The following is a 17474-nucleotide window of genomic DNA, read 5'->3' as shown; positions in this document are numbered from 1 at the left end:
CATCTCCGCCATTAAAGGGTTTCATACAGACATGTGACAATAAACTTTATTTGTGTTCAATTTGATTATTTTATTTGGAGTTGGGATAATGTTTTGGAGCTCATCTTCTACAGGTCTCAGTATAGATATTTGGGTTGAGAAATGAAAATATCTTGAGGAAGTGTCTTGGCAGGCCCAGGAGCAGATGCCTCCTCTTGGAGCTTTGTACTAAACATTTAGGGGGTCATTTACAATCAGAAATGCACCTAAAAGGCATATTTCCTCTGCGACTTTTCCCCGCTCACTCCAAGTCTAAAAAAAGTGGGTATGACGTGGGTGGGGAAGGTGACGGCCTGGCCGGCCCGTCTTATTCATCATTTTCTATGGCTGTTTTAGAAAATGGTCTAAATCAAAACCTGCAAGCAGGGGCGTAACTAGAAGTGACTGGGCCCCACAGCAAATATTTGTAAGGGCCCCCCTCAGCGCGCTTCGCACCTCCCTCCTCCTGTGTAAACCCCACTCCTTTGGCACAGTGTAGCGGTATACTGTATATTGTGTGGCACAGTATAGAGCTATACTGTATATTGTGTGGCACAGTGTAGCGGTATACTGTATATTGTGTGGCACAGTGTAGAGGTATATTGTGAGGCACAGTGTAGCGGTATACTGTATATTGTGTGGCACAGTGTAGAGGTATATTGTGAGGCACAGTGTAGCGGTATACTGTATATTGTGTGGCACAGTGTAGCGGTATATTGTGAGGCACAGTGTAGAGGTATACTGTATATTGTGTGGCACAGTGTAGCGGTATACTGTATATTGTGGGGCACAGTGTAGAGGTATACTGTATATTGTGTGGCACAGTAGCAGTATACTGTATATTGTGAGGCACAGTGTAGAGGTATACTATATATTGTGTGGCACAGTAGCAGTATACTGTATATTGTGAGGCACAGTGTAGAGGTATACTGTATATTGTGTGCACAGTGTAGAGGTATACTGTATATTGTGGGGCACAGTGTAGCGGTATACTGTATATTGTGGGGCACAGTGTAGAGGTATACTGTATATTGTGGGGCACAGTGTAGCAGTATACTGTACATTGTGGGGCACAGTATAGAGGTATACTGTACATTGTGGGGCACAGTATAGAGGTATACTGTACATTGTGGGGCACAGTATAGAGGTATACTGTATATTGTGGGGCACAGTGTAGCGGTATACTGTATATTGTGTGGCACAGTATAGAGGTATACTGTATATTGTGGGGCACAGTGTAGCTGTATACTGTATATTGTGGGGCACAGTGTAGCGGTATACTGTATATTGTGGGGCACAGTGTAGGCTATATGTGCATAACATAAACATACTCCACATGAACACTTACAGTTACTTGGCTTGGCCCTTGGGGATCTCGGACGCCACTTCAACACTTTGGCCGGGGGCTCGGCGGAGCTGATGTTGTGTTTTATCCTAATGAGAAAGATTTTATAATAAGGATTTGGAGAAGGGGCAGAGGGATAGCAGAGCAGGGAGAGGCCGGTGCTGCTACTAGGGGGTCATACCATGGGGCAGTAATAAAACCCACCATAATGCCCCCACCCCCCCCAGTAGTAATAATTCTCCTTATAATGTGACAGTGCAAAAATGCCCCCTTGTAATGCCCCCAGTTGAGCTAATGACCCCATAGTGCCCCCATAATGTGCCAGTATAAAATACCCCTATATAGTGCCCCCAGTAAATTCCCCCATAGTGCTCCTCTCCCCCCTTCCTGCTAGTGCCCCCCAAAATGTACCAGTATAAAATGCCCCATATATAGTGCCCCAGTAGATGCCCCTCAGTGTCCGGCCTCTGATAGGCTGCCGGCCTAGTGTCCCCCATAATGCCCCCCAATAATGTGCCAGTAAGTGCCCCCCATCATGTGCCAGTAAGTGCCCCCCATCATGTGCCAGTATCAAGTGCCTCTCCCCCCCCCCACATGTCCCAGTATCATAGTGCCATCTCCCCCCATGTGCCAGTATCAAGTGCCTCTCTCCTTCCCACCCCCATGTGCCAGTATCAAGTGCCTCTCTCTTCCCCCATGTGCCAGTATCATAGTGCCATCTCCCCCGCAAAAAAGTGCCAGTATTAAGTGCCTCTCCCCCCCATGTGCCAGTATCATAGTGCCAACCCCCCCCCCCCCACATGCCAGTATCAAGTGCCTCTCTCCTCCCCCCCATGTCCCAGTATCATAGTGCCATCTCCCCCCCCCCACTAAAAAGTGCCAATATCAAGTGCCTCTCTTCCTCCCCCCTCCCCATGTGCCAGTATCAGGTGCCTCCCCCCCCATGTGCCAGTATCAAGTGCCAACCCCCCCTCTCCCCTCCAGGTGCCAGTATCAGGTGCCTCTTCCCCCCCCCCATGTGCCAGTATCAGGTGCCAACCCCCCTCCCCCCCCAGGTGCCAGTATCAGGTGCCAACCCCCCTCCCCCATGTGCCAGTATCAGGTGCCACTGCCAGTATCAGGTGCCTCCCGCTCCCCCATGGCAGTAACAGTCGGGTATTAAAAAAAAATATAATAAACACTTCTACTTACCTCCATGTCAGCGATGCGATGCGATGCAGCCTCTTCCTGTGTCCCGCCTTGTATTGTGTCCCGCCCTGTATGTCCTTATATGGACTCAGTGCTTGTATTTCAGAAAAGAGTCTGCTGGGATTCAAACCCACGACCTTCTGCTTCAGAGGCAGAGCAGCTAACCACTAGACCATACCAGCTGCCTTGCTGCTGGCTGAAAAAATATGAGACTTCTACTGTTATAGCTGGCTAAGTGTACATCTATACACATGGCAGCTGCTCATATATAGAGATGTAGCAGAGCTGAATGTGCTGAGACAGCTGTCATATACAGATATAGCAGTATCTCAGATATATCTCTATATGACAGCTGTTCCAGCACACTCAGCTCTGCTATATCTCTATATATGACAGCTGCCCCAGCAAACCCAGCTCTGCTACATCTATACACATGACAGCTGCCCAAACACACCCAGCACTGCTATATCTCTATATGACAGCTGCCCCAGCACACTCAGCTCTGCTATATCTCTATATATGATAGCTGCTCCAGCACAACCAGCCCTGCTACATCTATATATCTCTAAGTATTGCTATACAGTAGATAGATATATAGAGATATAGCAGAGCTGAGTGTGCTGGGGCAGCTGTCATGTGTATAGATGTAGCAGAGCTGGCTGTGTTTCGGCAGCTGTCATGTGTATAGATGTAGTAGAGCTGGGTTTCCTGGGGCAGCTGTCATATATAGAGATATAGCAGAGCTGAGTGTGCAGGGACAGCTGTCATATACAGATATAGCAGTGCTAGGTGTGTTTGGGCAGCTGTCATGTGTATAGATGTATTTTTTTTTTTTCCCCCCAGTCAGTTGTAATGCAGCCTTTATGGCTGTGAGGGTAAATGCTTTGCCACTGATTCACTGATAGATTGGAGGTTGTGGGTTCGAATCCCAGACCAGGAGACTTTAGCAGACAGTAAGATTAGATCACACTAGCGGCTGCTGTGAAGGGGCCCTGAACACGATATTTAACTAACTTGAAAATAAACTGTCACACACGCTGCTGGGGCGCCGGGCCCCCTTGGCAGCCCGGGCCCCGAAGCAGCTGCTTCCCCTGCTTCCCCGGTAGTTACGCCACTGCCTGCAAGGTACATTTAGACAGGCGGTGTATTCGCCGAAGTTATGTAGAGGCCAGTGCCTCTACATAACTTCGACAATCCACCATGCAGGGGCTTGTTAAGACCGGCATCTAAAACGCTGGTCTTAATAAATGACTTCCTTACTCTCTAATTTGTGTTTTAACTAAGAGATCTTCTGGTAAACTGCTTAATGGGAAGCTAAGACTCTCTAGACTCACTTCAGGTGGTACTTTGCTCTTTTGTACTATGAGAAGTTTCCTGTCTCTGTTTTCCTGAGCAAAACATTGCCTACATGAAAACTAGAAAACTCATGGGACCCTATACCTTGTATTTCAAAAGCATTATATATAAATTGTTTAACCTGCTATTACAGAACAGACACCTGAAGCTCAGATCAAGGCCTCCTGTTTTTTTATCTACTCTCAAATGCAATCCAGAATTATATTTTTTTCTAATGCACATGGTTGTCTACCATAAATCCGAACAGGCTGCTGTGGAGTCTTATTTGCCAATAATGTCTACCCCAGCCAACGATGTCTGGCAGTTACTGGGCATGTTTATCTGATGTCAGGACACATCTCACTGCCCTAAGGATTGATGGGACAGCAGAAACATGACAAACCAGGAAGTAGAATTCAAACATGGGGATAAGAGAAAACTGCAAAAAAGGGGGAATAAAAAAAGGGGGAATGGGAGCTAGAGTAATTGATAAAAATATACTTTAAAATAAAAAGTAGTTTATGGTCCTTTTAGACCAGGAGGACTGCAACCTTCATGCAACCTAATAGTATTTCATGGTGTATGCCATCCTAATCTTTCCATTGTTGTTGTTCATGTTCGACAGCTACTGTATGTTTCATATATTATTTGTAGCTTTCATAAAAGCCTAAAAATGATACTTCACACACCACATTCAAAGCAAAGTTTTATGGCCCGGAAGCTGTATAACTCTCCAGTATAAGTTGATTTCTGCCCGTTCCTCCTAGTCATAGTGGTGTCATGAAGTACCCGAAGCAGGCAGAGAAAAGCCAGAACTTAGGCGGTGGAAGATCAGCCCATCTCTAAGCAGAAACCTAGTTATCAGAATATTCTCTTTTAAAAAGGATCTGTCACAGGGCACAGACAAACCCAGGTCAAGCTCTAGCCCGCAGGCTAAAGGCAAACGATGCCACCATTATATCAGTGTCGTTATTTATGTTAACTAAGCATGGTACATGTGGAGATGGGCTTCTGCACAGCGGTTGCGTAATTTGCATACAGCCAGTGAAAAAGGTCAGAGATCTTTGTACCAAACCGGGCCAGGATAAACAGCGGGAACAGGAGCTCCTTGGTCACATGGGTACAAACCTCATTACTGAATGAACTTGTGCCCATGCGATGGGTCCTCTTTGAATATATTACCTGCAGCTTAAAGCCACAAAAAAGTGACAGCAGAAAAGAGTTGGCTCCTCTGCACTTGAAACATAAAGAAGCTCGGGTGTGATGGGAACCAGCAGCGGCACAAGGCTTTCCAGTGCGCTGCTATGGGAACTGTCAGATTGTTATGTTACAGGCTTTATTTACAGCAGCTTTACGTTGTCAGTTTTTAAGCTCGGGTCACTGAAATCTATGAAATCTATGAAAAAATACTGTAGATAAAAATGCAAATTTCAGTATCTGCTGAAGTTGTGGTTATTGTCACAGGAGGAGTACTTTGGTGTTCCAATGTGAAGGCCTTATCCAAGCAAATTTACTTTGGGAAAAATAAACCTGTATTTTAATGTAACTAAACCTTTACTTAACAATTGTCTTGTTTCTCTCTTGGGGAAAGGGAAGAGACAACCACTCAAAGCCCAGCAAAAAGGAGACTACTTATTGCCTGCCCTTCCTCCTATGCAATAACCAAAGTCCCAAATTCTAGTTTGGAACTTTGCGATTCATGGTACTGATTGCACACCATGGATTGTATATCTGGGTGACTTGTCCTTTTTTTAAAAGAATAAATGGAGTATGACTCTTCAGTTCGTAACAAAGCCTTGATAGTTATACAGATGAACTTTCTATCAGGTTGCGGTATCAATAATGCTGCAGACAGAAGAACCCAGAGGCAAAGGAAGAAACGCTAATGTGAACAGATTATCCTTTTCCTTTCTGCTGGGATGCTTTCTTTTCCTTAAAGGGGTTCTCCAGGACTACTGATTTTTCTGTAAGTCATTGACTGTAGAGGAACATGTCACCATGCCCATGTAGCATCGGAATAAAACAAGCGGGGGACCTGAACATGGACACAGAGGAGGACCGGAGCAGGTAAGTATGAATCTTCTATTTATGGAGGTAGTTTTCCTGGAGACCCCCATTAAGGCAAACCTGTCACGTGGAAGATGGCTTTCAATCTACATGGTTGAGATTATATAGCAGGAGGAGCGGACTGATATATCGTTTTGTGATAAAATATTCTGTATAGCTTAAAATTTATGGATTAAAATCCTTGCCTCTTCTATGATTAGGAGTCATGGGGTTGGTTCTATTCAGTGATTGACAGCCTTCAACATAGGAGTTTTCAGACAGGGGGGGCTGTCAGTCACTAAGTAGAACCACTTACTGGACTCCTAAGCATAGATAGAAAGCGGCAGTTAAAGGGGTTTTCCGTGTGTTTATTGTGATGACCTATCCTCAGGATAGGTCATCAATATCAGATCAGCTGGTGTCTGACACCATGATCAGCTGTTTGAGGAGGCTGCAGTGCTCCCTTGAGCTCTGTGTCCTCTGCGCAGCTTGCCAAGCACAGCGCCATCCATTGGATAGTTGCTGTGCTTTGTATTGCAGTTCAGCCTCATTTGTTTGACTGGGACTGAGCTGAACGTAGGCCATATGACTGATGAACGGGACATCTCTGAACTAGGAAGAGGCCACAATACTCACTGGAGCTCCACGGTCTCTTCAAACAGACCTTTAAATCAGTCTGATGTCCATGCAAGATGTGATGGCCCTCCAGTGAGAGAGACACTCTTTATAGCCATTATCACTGCTAATTAGAGATGGCCTTGCGGTTTGCCCGGCGGTCGTTTTGCGGTGAACTTTGCGTGTTCGCAAATCGCCGAACATGCGAACATATGGCTATGTCCGCCGGCGCCATATTTTTTTGCATTGTGCCGATAACACATCCATCAGGTGGGACAGAACAGCCAATTGAGACGTTTCAGCACATTGACAAACCCACGATATACCCCACGATATACCTGCTTCCACAAAATACTGATTAAGGGGTTTGCTATACCTGCTTCCACAAAATATTGATTGAGGCCTGCAATATACCTGCTTCCCCAAAATACTGATTAAAGGATAACTGTTGTATATATCTTTTTTTTTTTGGAGTATTGGATTGTGGTGATTATTATCACCTTGGTGGCCCTATTTCAACTTTTCACTGTGTATTCAATTACCCCTTAATTCCACATTTTTGTTCCCTGTACTGCCTATTTTTACCTGTGCTTAAAATAGGGTTGCTAGGCATGGTCCGTCTATCTGTTGATAGACTGAGCACGCAGAAGCAGGCTGCGTGCAGGCTCACATTACTGACAGCCAGGGACTGTAAGTAAATGATTAAAGACAGGTCCTCCCCAGCAGCTGATAACAGTGCCTGGGCTGTGTGCACTTCTCCCTGCGCTTGGCAGACGCTCCCTCACTCAGCATAGCTGGAGAATGCAGAGTTGTAACAGCGCACAACAGGGAAGGGAGATCTGCCATCTGCTCAGTGTATAAATGAAAGCAACATGTGGTAAGAGGACCCCTTTGTGCTGCAGGAGATTAACCCATTAGGGGGGAGAGCTCTGGTTACTGACACTTTTGGGGGGCTATTGTTACTGGATAGTGCATGTGAGGAGCTCAATGCATTGTGGGTAGTGAGGGCAGGCGGGATTAGCCTCAGGGTGAGGGCAGTGGCGGCCATCTTAACTGATTAGTGAAATTGCAGTTTTATGCAGACTGGTTGCTAAGGTCTGAATCTTATTAAATATGGGGTAAGTCAGTCTAATAGCAACTAATTCTGGAATATCATGTTATTAGTAACTACATATATGAAAATTGAAATTAGGGTCTAAGTGTGACAGTTATCCTTTAAGGGGATTGATATACCTGTTTCCACCAAATATTGATTGAGGCCTACGATATACCTGCTTCCACAAATACTGCCCTTCTATAGGGACTTAGGCAGAGGGTCATTTTAAAAATGACAGGCAGTAGTGGTAGGGGTCGGGCAGGTACACCAGGCCGGAGCCTAAGTGGGAAGTTGGATAAGGCGCGTGCGATTACTTCAAAGGACGCACCAGAGTTGGTTGAGTGGCTTATTCAGCCTCCAGCTTCTGCACCTTCCTCATCCTCTGTATCTGCACCCTCCTCACTCTCTGCTGTGTGCAAACAGAGACACCACCACCACCATAGCCCCTCCACTCGAGTCAGAGGAATTATTTTCCCATCCATTCCCAGACCATACCGATGCGCAGCCATTCTTGACATCGGATGAGGAAGAGGAGGTAGCAACGGCCACCACCCAGCGGTCTGACGACAGTACCCAGATCAGCCCAAGGAGGGAGGTCCCCGCTGTTGCTGCCAACTCCGAGATCTCAAATGTCAGTGGTGGTGAAGGTGACGATGATGATGATGGCGTGTTGATGGATGTCACGTGGGTGCCCACAAGAGAGGAACAGGAGGGGAGTTCAGAGGGAGAGATGGAGCAGCAGAAAGGGAGGAGAAGCAGGCAGAGCTCGCAGGGCACAGGAGGCAAAAAGCAGACTGCAAATGTATCTGGAGCGAGCCATCCACCATGCACGGTTACTTCTGGCATTCCGAGGACGCCTGCACATGGCTCCACAGTGTGGGCTTTTTTTTAACGTGTCAGCTGCTGACAATAGTGTTGCCATCTGCAGCCTGTGCTATCAACGCATAAGTCGCGGTAAGCCCAACACTCACCTAGGGACAACCGCCTTAAGAAGGCGCATGGCCTCCCATCACGAGCCCAGTGGGAGCAACACTCTCAGAACCCACAAAGCCACATTCCCGGCGCTCCACATCCTGCCTCTTCTCCTCTCTCCTCCCATTTGTCCTCCACTCCACCTTCCACCGTGCCATCGTCGCGTTCATCTGGCACAAGGCAGGCTTCCATTTCCCAAATGTTCAAGCGTAAAAAAATGATGACGCTGGATAATCCTCTTGCCCAACGGCTGACCGCTGGCTTGTCGGAACTGCTAGCCCGTCAACTACTGCCAATTGGTGGACTCGGAGGCCTTTAGAAAATGTGTGGCTATTGGCACACCGCAATGGAAGGTCCCCGGAAGGAAATATTTCTCCCAGAACGGCATCCATGAACTATATGGCCACGTTCAGCGGCAAGTTAATATATCTCTGGCACACAGTGTCGGTGCCAAGATACATCTGATCACAGACACGTGATCTAGCAAACACGGGCAAGGAAGATACATAACTTTTACTGCCCACTGGGTGAACCTCCTGACTGCCGTCAAGCATGTAAACCGTGGCTCCCGTGTGGATTTGGTGTTACTGCCACGGATTGTATGCAGGCCTGCCTCTTCTTCTTCTCCTCCTCCTCCTCCTACTCCATCCTCCATCTCCTCCTCAGCTGACTCCTCCTTTTCCACTGCTACCGCCTTTTCTGTTGCACCCCGCAAGCTCCCCAGAACCTATTCGACGTGCCAGGTGAGACTTTGCCATGCTGTGCTGCGGCTGTTGTGCCTGGAAGCCAAGAGCCACATCGGTCCTGCACTGTTTTCAGCTCTGCGGTCACAGGCCGATCAGTGACTAACCCCGCTCAATTTGACAGTTGGTAAAGTGGTGTGTGACAACGGTGCCAGTCTGCTGAGCGTGCTGAAACAGGGCAAAATGACATACGTGCCGTGCATGGCACACGTCCTGAACTTAGTCGTGTAGCGATTCGCTGCCAAATACCCATGGTCCAGGAAGTCTTGCGGCAGGACAGGAAAATCTTTGTCAATTTTAGATCTTACACGGCCATGGCTCGCCTTGCTGACGTTCAGCGGCGACACCACCTGCCCGTCAGACATCTGTTATGTGACAGCCCGACGCGCTGGAACTCCATCTTGTATATGCTTGATAGCCAGTGGCTGCTCATGCGCGATGCATGCAGACTTCTGCGGCTATTTGATGAGATCACCAAACTGGTCAGTCGCAGCCAGGGCGCCATCAGTGACATTGTACCTGACGCCTTCTTTCTGGAGCGTGCATTGCGTCGTGTCATTGATCAAGCCGTCGAGGAGCAGGAGCTGGAAGATTAGGAAGTCACAATGCTGGATGAATTCCCAGGGGGGGGCTACGCCATCTGAGACAAGTCAGCAGGAGTCTGAAGAGGAGTCAGAGGAGGATGGTGGCTGAGGGGAGGAGGAGTAAGAAGAGCAGGCTTTGAAGGGGACTTTAAACTTTTCATTGATCCCTGGTGTTGTCCATGGCTGTGGGGAGGAGACAGAGAACGACATTCTCCTGGGCGATGAGCAGGAGCCAGGGCGCTCCACCGCTTCCAATTTAGTGCAAATAGGGACCTTCATGCTCCAGTGTTTGAAGAGGGACCCCCGTATAAAAAGCATAAAGGGCAACACACTTATAGACCCCCGGTGCAAACACAAAATGGCGGACATGTTACCAGCATCACAGAGGGCTGGCAGAATGCAGCATTTCCAGGCCTTCATGTGAGAGATGCTGCATTCTTCTGTTGCGGGCGCTGGCAGAGGAATTTCCACTCACAGCGAAACAGCGGGTACCAATCCTACCTCGCCTGCAAGAAGAGGGCGGTTTGAAGATGTGTTAGTCACTTCGGATATGAGATCATTCTTTCAGCCAACCCTCCGGATCCAGCCTCAGGGAATGCCTAGAATGCCTAGACCGACAGGTGTCCGACTACATCGGGTTAATGGCCGATGTGGATGCTCTGAGAAGCGAGGAACCCCTGGACTACTGGGTGTGCAGGCTTGACCTCTGGCTAGAGCTGGCACAATTTGCCATGGAACTCTTGGCTTTCCCCTTGTCGAGTGTCCTGTCCGAAAGGACGTTCAGCGCAGCAGGAGGGATCGTGACCGATAATTGCACTCGCCTAGCTTACGACAGTGTGGACTACCTCACATTTTGACCACGTGTAATTGAATTTCCTCATGCCAGCCCACACATATCCGCCACAACAAAAAACAATGCATGGTCCTTGTCTTATGTATATACAGCGGCATAAAAGGCCTTTTCTGTCAGGTGAATGCCTAATTTTTGGGGCCTGTACTGGCCGACAGTAAAAATTTGTATCCAGTGACCGTCTAATGTACCTCCAGCCACATCATCACAATTTCTTTTCTGTCAGGTGAATGCCAAATTTTCTATTGCTCCAGCAAGGCAAATTTTTTAGATTTTCCCTTTAATTTGCATAAAAATGGCCCTGATTAAAATACATATTTTTTGTGGGATTTTTTGCCAATGATGCCCCTCTGGTATGTCACTGCCCATGTTGTGGGACTATTTGTGCACTTCTAGTAAGTATTTGGTGGCTGCAAATATATCCTGAAGGTTTTTCAGGTTCGCCTGACATTAAAGTCTACGGGGCCCGCCACGAACGCGCGGTTCGCGTACATTTAGTTGCGAACGCGCGTTTGCGAAACATCCTGGACGATGTTCGTCCATCACTACTGCTAATACAAAAGTGTCCTGATCAAGAGTCCCCTCTATAAACTAGCAGAAGTATGCAGGGAGCTATTCCCCCTGTTTCACACCTTGCTGTTCCTTTTTCTATGTTTTCTGTTAACTCTTTCTGTTACATTTACATTTTTGTGCTGCTTTGTTTTTGTTTTTTTAATTGTCGAAACTTGAAGCAAAGAAATTATAAATCTGCTGTTTACTTGACTAAATATAATTTGCAAAATGTGTGCACTAACAGTGAATATCTAGCAGACAAAGTGATTACAGGTACGGTTCTCCATCCATGTGTGTATTACTGTCTGGCACATCTGCTAGCAGCCCAAGTTGGGCAGGAAGAACGTCCCACTCTTCTGTCTCTGCACATTTTAGAACCTGTGATGGGAACCATATGATCATGTTTTTGTCTCTTTACTAGAAGTGGGAAGAGTGAATCGTTCCAGAGAAGCCCATGCCAGACGCAGATTTCTAGGCTGGCTAAGTCCCAGTGCTTCCACCTCCATGTTTAGATGGTGCTACAGAAGGATATTAACAAATTCACTGCCGGCTCAGCATTTCTGCAATATGTAAAATGGAATTTTTTTGTGCCATTTAATGTCAGATAAGGGAGGCGAGCAGAAGGGCACCCATTCCTATTAATACCATGCAATAGTTTTGTGGTCAGATCCACAAAATCGAGGCTATTTTCAACAGCCACAAATGACTCTTTAGGAGAAAGTAGATTTCAGTTACGGACGGCTTCAGTTCCATGTAACGTGTGTGAATGCAGAGAAGAGCAGTATGTGGGCGACTGTGTACGGCTGACGGTGAGGGAACCTCATGTTTCGTTGGTCTCACTAGTATGTGCTGCATTCTTCTCTGATAATTATTGGTTCCTATACGCACTGTTCTTTTCTGCAGATACTGTTCCTTTAGTTCGTAGCTACATGTTCCAATACTCCATGTTCTCATCAAAAGCAATGACCCTTTTATGGATTGATGGATTTCACGCGTCTCAACTAGGTTTGTCATTTTTATCAGCGCAGAAATTCTGCATGTTAACCACGTCATTGTGAATAGCAACTTATCTCAACACCCACAATGTCTTTGTATTAATTGGTATCTGCAGTCTGGTTATTGGATATTACTTCTACATGGACAATAAAAATATGGAGTGAAGAATCATAGCTAATTGGGGGTAACCCATTTCCAAGATGGTTGACAGTACTGCCTTACTGCTTGCCCTCCTTGTGGTTGTAGGGAGCATGGGTTGTTGAAGCTGAAGTACTTAGACCCTTCTGGATTGCCGCTTGGCCTTCAGGGACTAAATCGACCCCCATGGTGGAATTGACAGGAACTCTTTCAATAACCAAAGCTTGGGTGGACTAGCAGATTGAATCTCTACCTAAAGATTGAGTGTTTTGACCTTAATATTATACTGTGTGTCAGGAATGTAGTTCGGTGGGAAAACTGGGGGTAGGGGCAAAAAGCAGCTTTATCCAGGCCAGGGTATTTAGATACAGAGCTACAGCATCAGTCTATGCATCGGGTGAAAGTAGCTACGGCTCTGCATTGCATATACTCCAGATGTATATTATTGGACGGTATACAGAGGTGTATATCCCCAAAAAAGAAAAAAAATATATATATCTACAATACAGCTACACATTTGCTGTATGTTACGTATGTATACTCATTGCCTAGACTTGGTGAAGTGCAATGGAGAACCACTTGTCCATTTCTTGTAAGAGTCCAGGTACATTTATGTCGATGTTTATTTCAATGTATACAGTATTTTGTACATGGCTATTGAATTTTGCTCAATTTTGCTCACTATCAAGAGACGCTTCATTTTGCATTTGTATAGCGGTTTTGAAATTCTTGGAGGACGGTTGGAGCTGGTCTTCGCTATCGATGATGGAGCTTGATGGAAACCTATCATAGTTACAGTATAATACATGGATGCCATATATTACTTGCAACTGATATGTCAGTTTCCATTTTGATACAGCAGGAAAAGCTTCCCCCTCCTCGACCTCCTCCACCAAGGATCCAGCGCAACACCGTACCCGTGAGTAGAGTTTGCGAGTCTGTACTATCACTTACAACTTTGCCTGACTCGCTCTCTATAGCTCTAATAAAGTTTGTTAGTCGGGTCTATCGTCTACTGAATGAGCAAAAATGACATCCTCTGTGACCTGCGGAGCATTGAAACTTGCATTTCTCCAAACTTTACACCTTTGACCAACCCATTTACTGAGCTGTGATGCGAGATAGACTAACTTTATCATAATCTCATACAACTCCTTTAAAGCTCTTTTCAGGAACTTCTAACAAGACCTTAAAAAGGCAGGCAGTTGTGCTCTAAGCCAGTGATCTCTATTCTGTGGCCCCCATACATATTAGACTATTGTTGGCTGAACCCACAGTTTTTTGGGGGGACCTGCCAGACTCTTCCCTTACAGATGATGTTTAATGAGAGAAGGTTCGGGTGCTTTGATCCTTTTGTTTTCCAAGGAGATATGCCGCTACCAGAGTTGTCTCCCTGTTCAGTACACATGTACACATGCTATTTAAAGGTGGATTTACACTTCCCGATAATCAGTAGATCATCAGGAACAAACGTTCTTGACAATCTGTCCATCTAAATGTGCCGCTGATCACCTGATGAAACTAGCGAAGTGCTCATTCATCGGGTGATCCCTTAGTTCGTACAGGCGCACCAATTGCCATTTCTGGACAGCAGATCGGGCTGTCTAAACAGTGATCTGCTGCCCAAAAGCAATGATTCTGTATATAGACGAGCAATCGCAAAAGCGATCCCTTGTCTTCATACTGTGGAGGGGATTGCTGCATGTAACTGAATGAGCAGCCGACTGTCGGGAAGGAACGCTCCCTTCCTGACAATTGACTGTACATCAGAGCGTCTAAATCCGCCCTAGGGTACTTTTTACACTAGCGTCGCTGGAATCCGGCAGGCAGTTCCGTCGCCGGAACTGCCTTCCGGATCCGGCAATCTGTATGCAAACGGATACCATTTGTAGATGGATCCAGATGCGGATCCGTCTTACAAATGTATTGCAATACCGGTTCCGTCTCTCCGGTTGTCATCTGGAAAAACGGATCTGGTATTTATCTTTTTCACATTTTTAAAGGTCTGCGCATGTGCAGACCGCAAAACCGGATCCATTTTTCCGGAACACTTAGGGCCGGATCCGGCATTAATGCATTTCAATGTAAAATAAAGCCAGATCCGGATTTCCGGCAAGTATTCCGGAATTTTGGACAGAGAAAATACGTCAGGATGCTGCAGTATTTTCTCTGTCCAAAAACCGTACAGTGACTGAACTGAAGACATCCTGATGCATACTAAACGGATTGCTCTCCATTCAGAATGCATAGGGATAAAACTGATCATTTTTTTCCGGTATTGAGCCCCTAGGACAGAACTCCATACCGGAAAAGAAAAACGCTAGTGTGAAAGTGCCCTTAAGCTACTTTCACATCTACGTTTTGCATTCCGGTTTTGAGATCCGGCAGAGGGGACAAAAGAGAACAGACCAGATCAGGATGCATTCTGAGCTCCGGTTTGTTCCGTTTTTTCGACCGGACAATAAACTGCTGCGAGCTGCGGTTTTGTGTCCAGTCAAAAAACTGAACAAACTGGATCCAGCATGAAAATCAATGTAAGTGAATGGTTCCGGATCCATTTTTTTTCGGTAATGAAAAAAAGATTCCGGCTCCCATTGACTTACAATTATTTTAATGCGGGATCCGGTTTGTCCAGTTTCTATTTAATACAACCGGATCCGGACGAAATGGATGCATCCGGATGTAATAAATTATAAACAGAAGCGTTTTATTCAGGTTTTGAGATCCTGTTCTGGATCTCAAAACCTGAATAAAAAACGCAGTTGTGAAAGTAGCCTCAACATGTATGACTATACACATTCAACAGCTGTCGGTGATCTTTCTGCCAACAGCCATCTTTCCCGTCTTCCCCATACACATACACCTTCGGCTCGGCCAAACATGTATGTGTATTCTGTGGAGAGATCTGCTGCCAGACAGTTCTGGTGGCGGCTTATCTGCCCGGAGAACAAAAGGATTGAGCGGAAAATGTTCGGAAAAGAGTTGAAAGGTCCAAGTTCCATATTACTGTGTTGGCTGAACCCGCTATTCTTGGTGGGTTCAGCCGAAAAAAGTATAATGTGTATGGCCAGCTTTAGACCTGTAGTTTCCCAAAAGCTGATGGGATGTAGGTTGTAGCCCATTGGTTAAGGGTACCATTGTATGCTATGTCTATGTTGTGCATGTAACCACCAGATCTGCTGTAGGATGATTATTTGATATGGTAGATAAGGAAGAAGCTAAAGGTTAGTTTTAATGAACACCAGTTTTGTCATGATGATTAAATAGGACACTTTTTCAGAAGTGGATTTGAAGAAGTTGTTTAATACTGAGGGGAGTTGAACAGGGCAAGCAAAGTCAATTCCTGAGTATAGGGCATCGCAAGAGAAGTCTTGTAGCTGTGTATGACAGGAGATTATGATAAAGGACAAGTCGTAAGAATTGCAGAAAGGACGGTTTATGGATGAGGTCTGACTTGTAGGGGGTCATAAGGATTAAAGTGACTTATGTAATGCACAGATGTTAATTTTAGGTTAATTTGAAGCCAGTAAAGAAAGTGCCAGCAGAGATCCAGTCTAGTTGCAAATTCAACAAAAAGTTGGATCCTCGGATGAGGCCCCATAGAATGCCTGGGTGAGAGGACCATGCATGGTACAGACTCCTGCCTCCATAGTCATAATCAACAGCCGTGTATGTGCCCAGCGTAAGAGAGGTCTGCATAGTGTGGCACGGTAGAGAGAGGCCCTGTTGTTTTGGGGACAGTTGTAGCTTGAGTGCATCCCTCCACTGCCTGGTTTTGTAGGGCGTAGGTGTATATCCTATTTTTATTCCATGAAATGGTTTTCCTACAAAAATTTATGGTACATTACCAGGATAACTTTTTCAGTACTTATCAGAAGGAGCTCAACTGATGGGACACCCATAGTCATTTTAAGGAAGGCAAAGTGCGCCACCCCGTTCAGCACCTTATCTGTATGTGAGATCCATAACCTTATACTATATACCCTGTCTGTTAAAGTGACCAGTATCTAGCGGCTCATATATGAAAGGAGCAAATGCAAGTTTTTGTGTGGATTTTTATAAAAAAAATCATTTTTGCTCAAAGTCCTTTACCTTAAATTCACCAAAGGTTAAACCTGGGCACTTACAGCTAACAATGCATGTTCTGCTACCTTGTAGTGCAGCAAGCCTCTACTGCATGGTTTCTTATGTATTCATCCTATGACTTCTGAAACCTGGTGAAGGAAACGCGAATGTTGAGTTGGAAATGTGCACCAAACTAAACTGCAAAGTGGAAATCTTACGGTGGATTCTCTAATATATCAAACATTGGGGTGTGATGTATACCTGTATCGCCACGATTGATTTCATTCCAGAATGGCTCTACTTCTGGTGGTCCAGTGTCTTCTCTGCAATGAACTGTAGACAACACTATGCTTAGCAAGAACTCCAAGTAACCGTGTGTATGCACCGCGTATAATGGCTGTCTTTGGTGCTTCATGCTTAATAGCATTATTAAGTTTATTCTTGTTGTCGATGAAAGCAACCCCATGACATAACTTTATAAATAAGTTAAATTCACTTGTGTAAGCCAAGCCGACAAGTGGTCATATGCCAGTGCATGTGCCAAGTTCCAGCAACCACGATACTCCAAAAAGCAAAAGTCCAGCACTCTGAGACTAAAACCATAACTCCTTTATTCCAGCTTGATTAAAATCACTCCGGTGGCATATTGCAGGACAGTCAACGCGTTTCGATCACCAAGTAATCTTAAAGGATAACTGTCACACTTAGACCCTAATTTCAATTTTCATATATGTACTTACTAATAACATGATATTCCAGAATCAGTTACTATTAGACTGACTTACCCCATATTTAATAAGATTCAGCCCTTAGCAACCAGTCTGCATAAAACTGCAATTTCACTATTCAGTTAAGATGGCCACCACTGCCCTCCCCCTGAGGCTAATCCCGCCTGCCCTCACTAGCCAGTAACAATAGCCCCCCCAAAAGT

The 17474-nt window shown here is 45.7% G+C and overlaps 1 protein-coding gene across 1 annotated transcript in view; it reads left to right on the top strand.

The window, feature by feature from the left end:
* Positions 1-13313: 13313 nt before the first annotated feature.
* LOC122919827 (DENN domain-containing protein 1A-like) overlaps positions 13314-17474 on the top strand; it is a 43281-nt gene continuing 39120 nt past the window's right edge. The window contains exon 1 of the mRNA XM_044269018.1: positions 13314-13397. Within this exon, the coding sequence (XP_044124953.1) occupies positions 13314-13397 (84 nt within the window). The remainder of the gene's footprint in view (positions 13398-17474) is intronic.

This window comes from Bufo gargarizans, chromosome 9, assembly GCF_014858855.1.
Source record: "Bufo gargarizans isolate SCDJY-AF-19 chromosome 9, ASM1485885v1, whole genome shotgun sequence".
NCBI lineage: Eukaryota > Metazoa > Chordata > Amphibia > Anura > Bufonidae > Bufo > Bufo gargarizans.
This window is presented reverse-complemented; position numbering and strand designations above follow the sequence as displayed.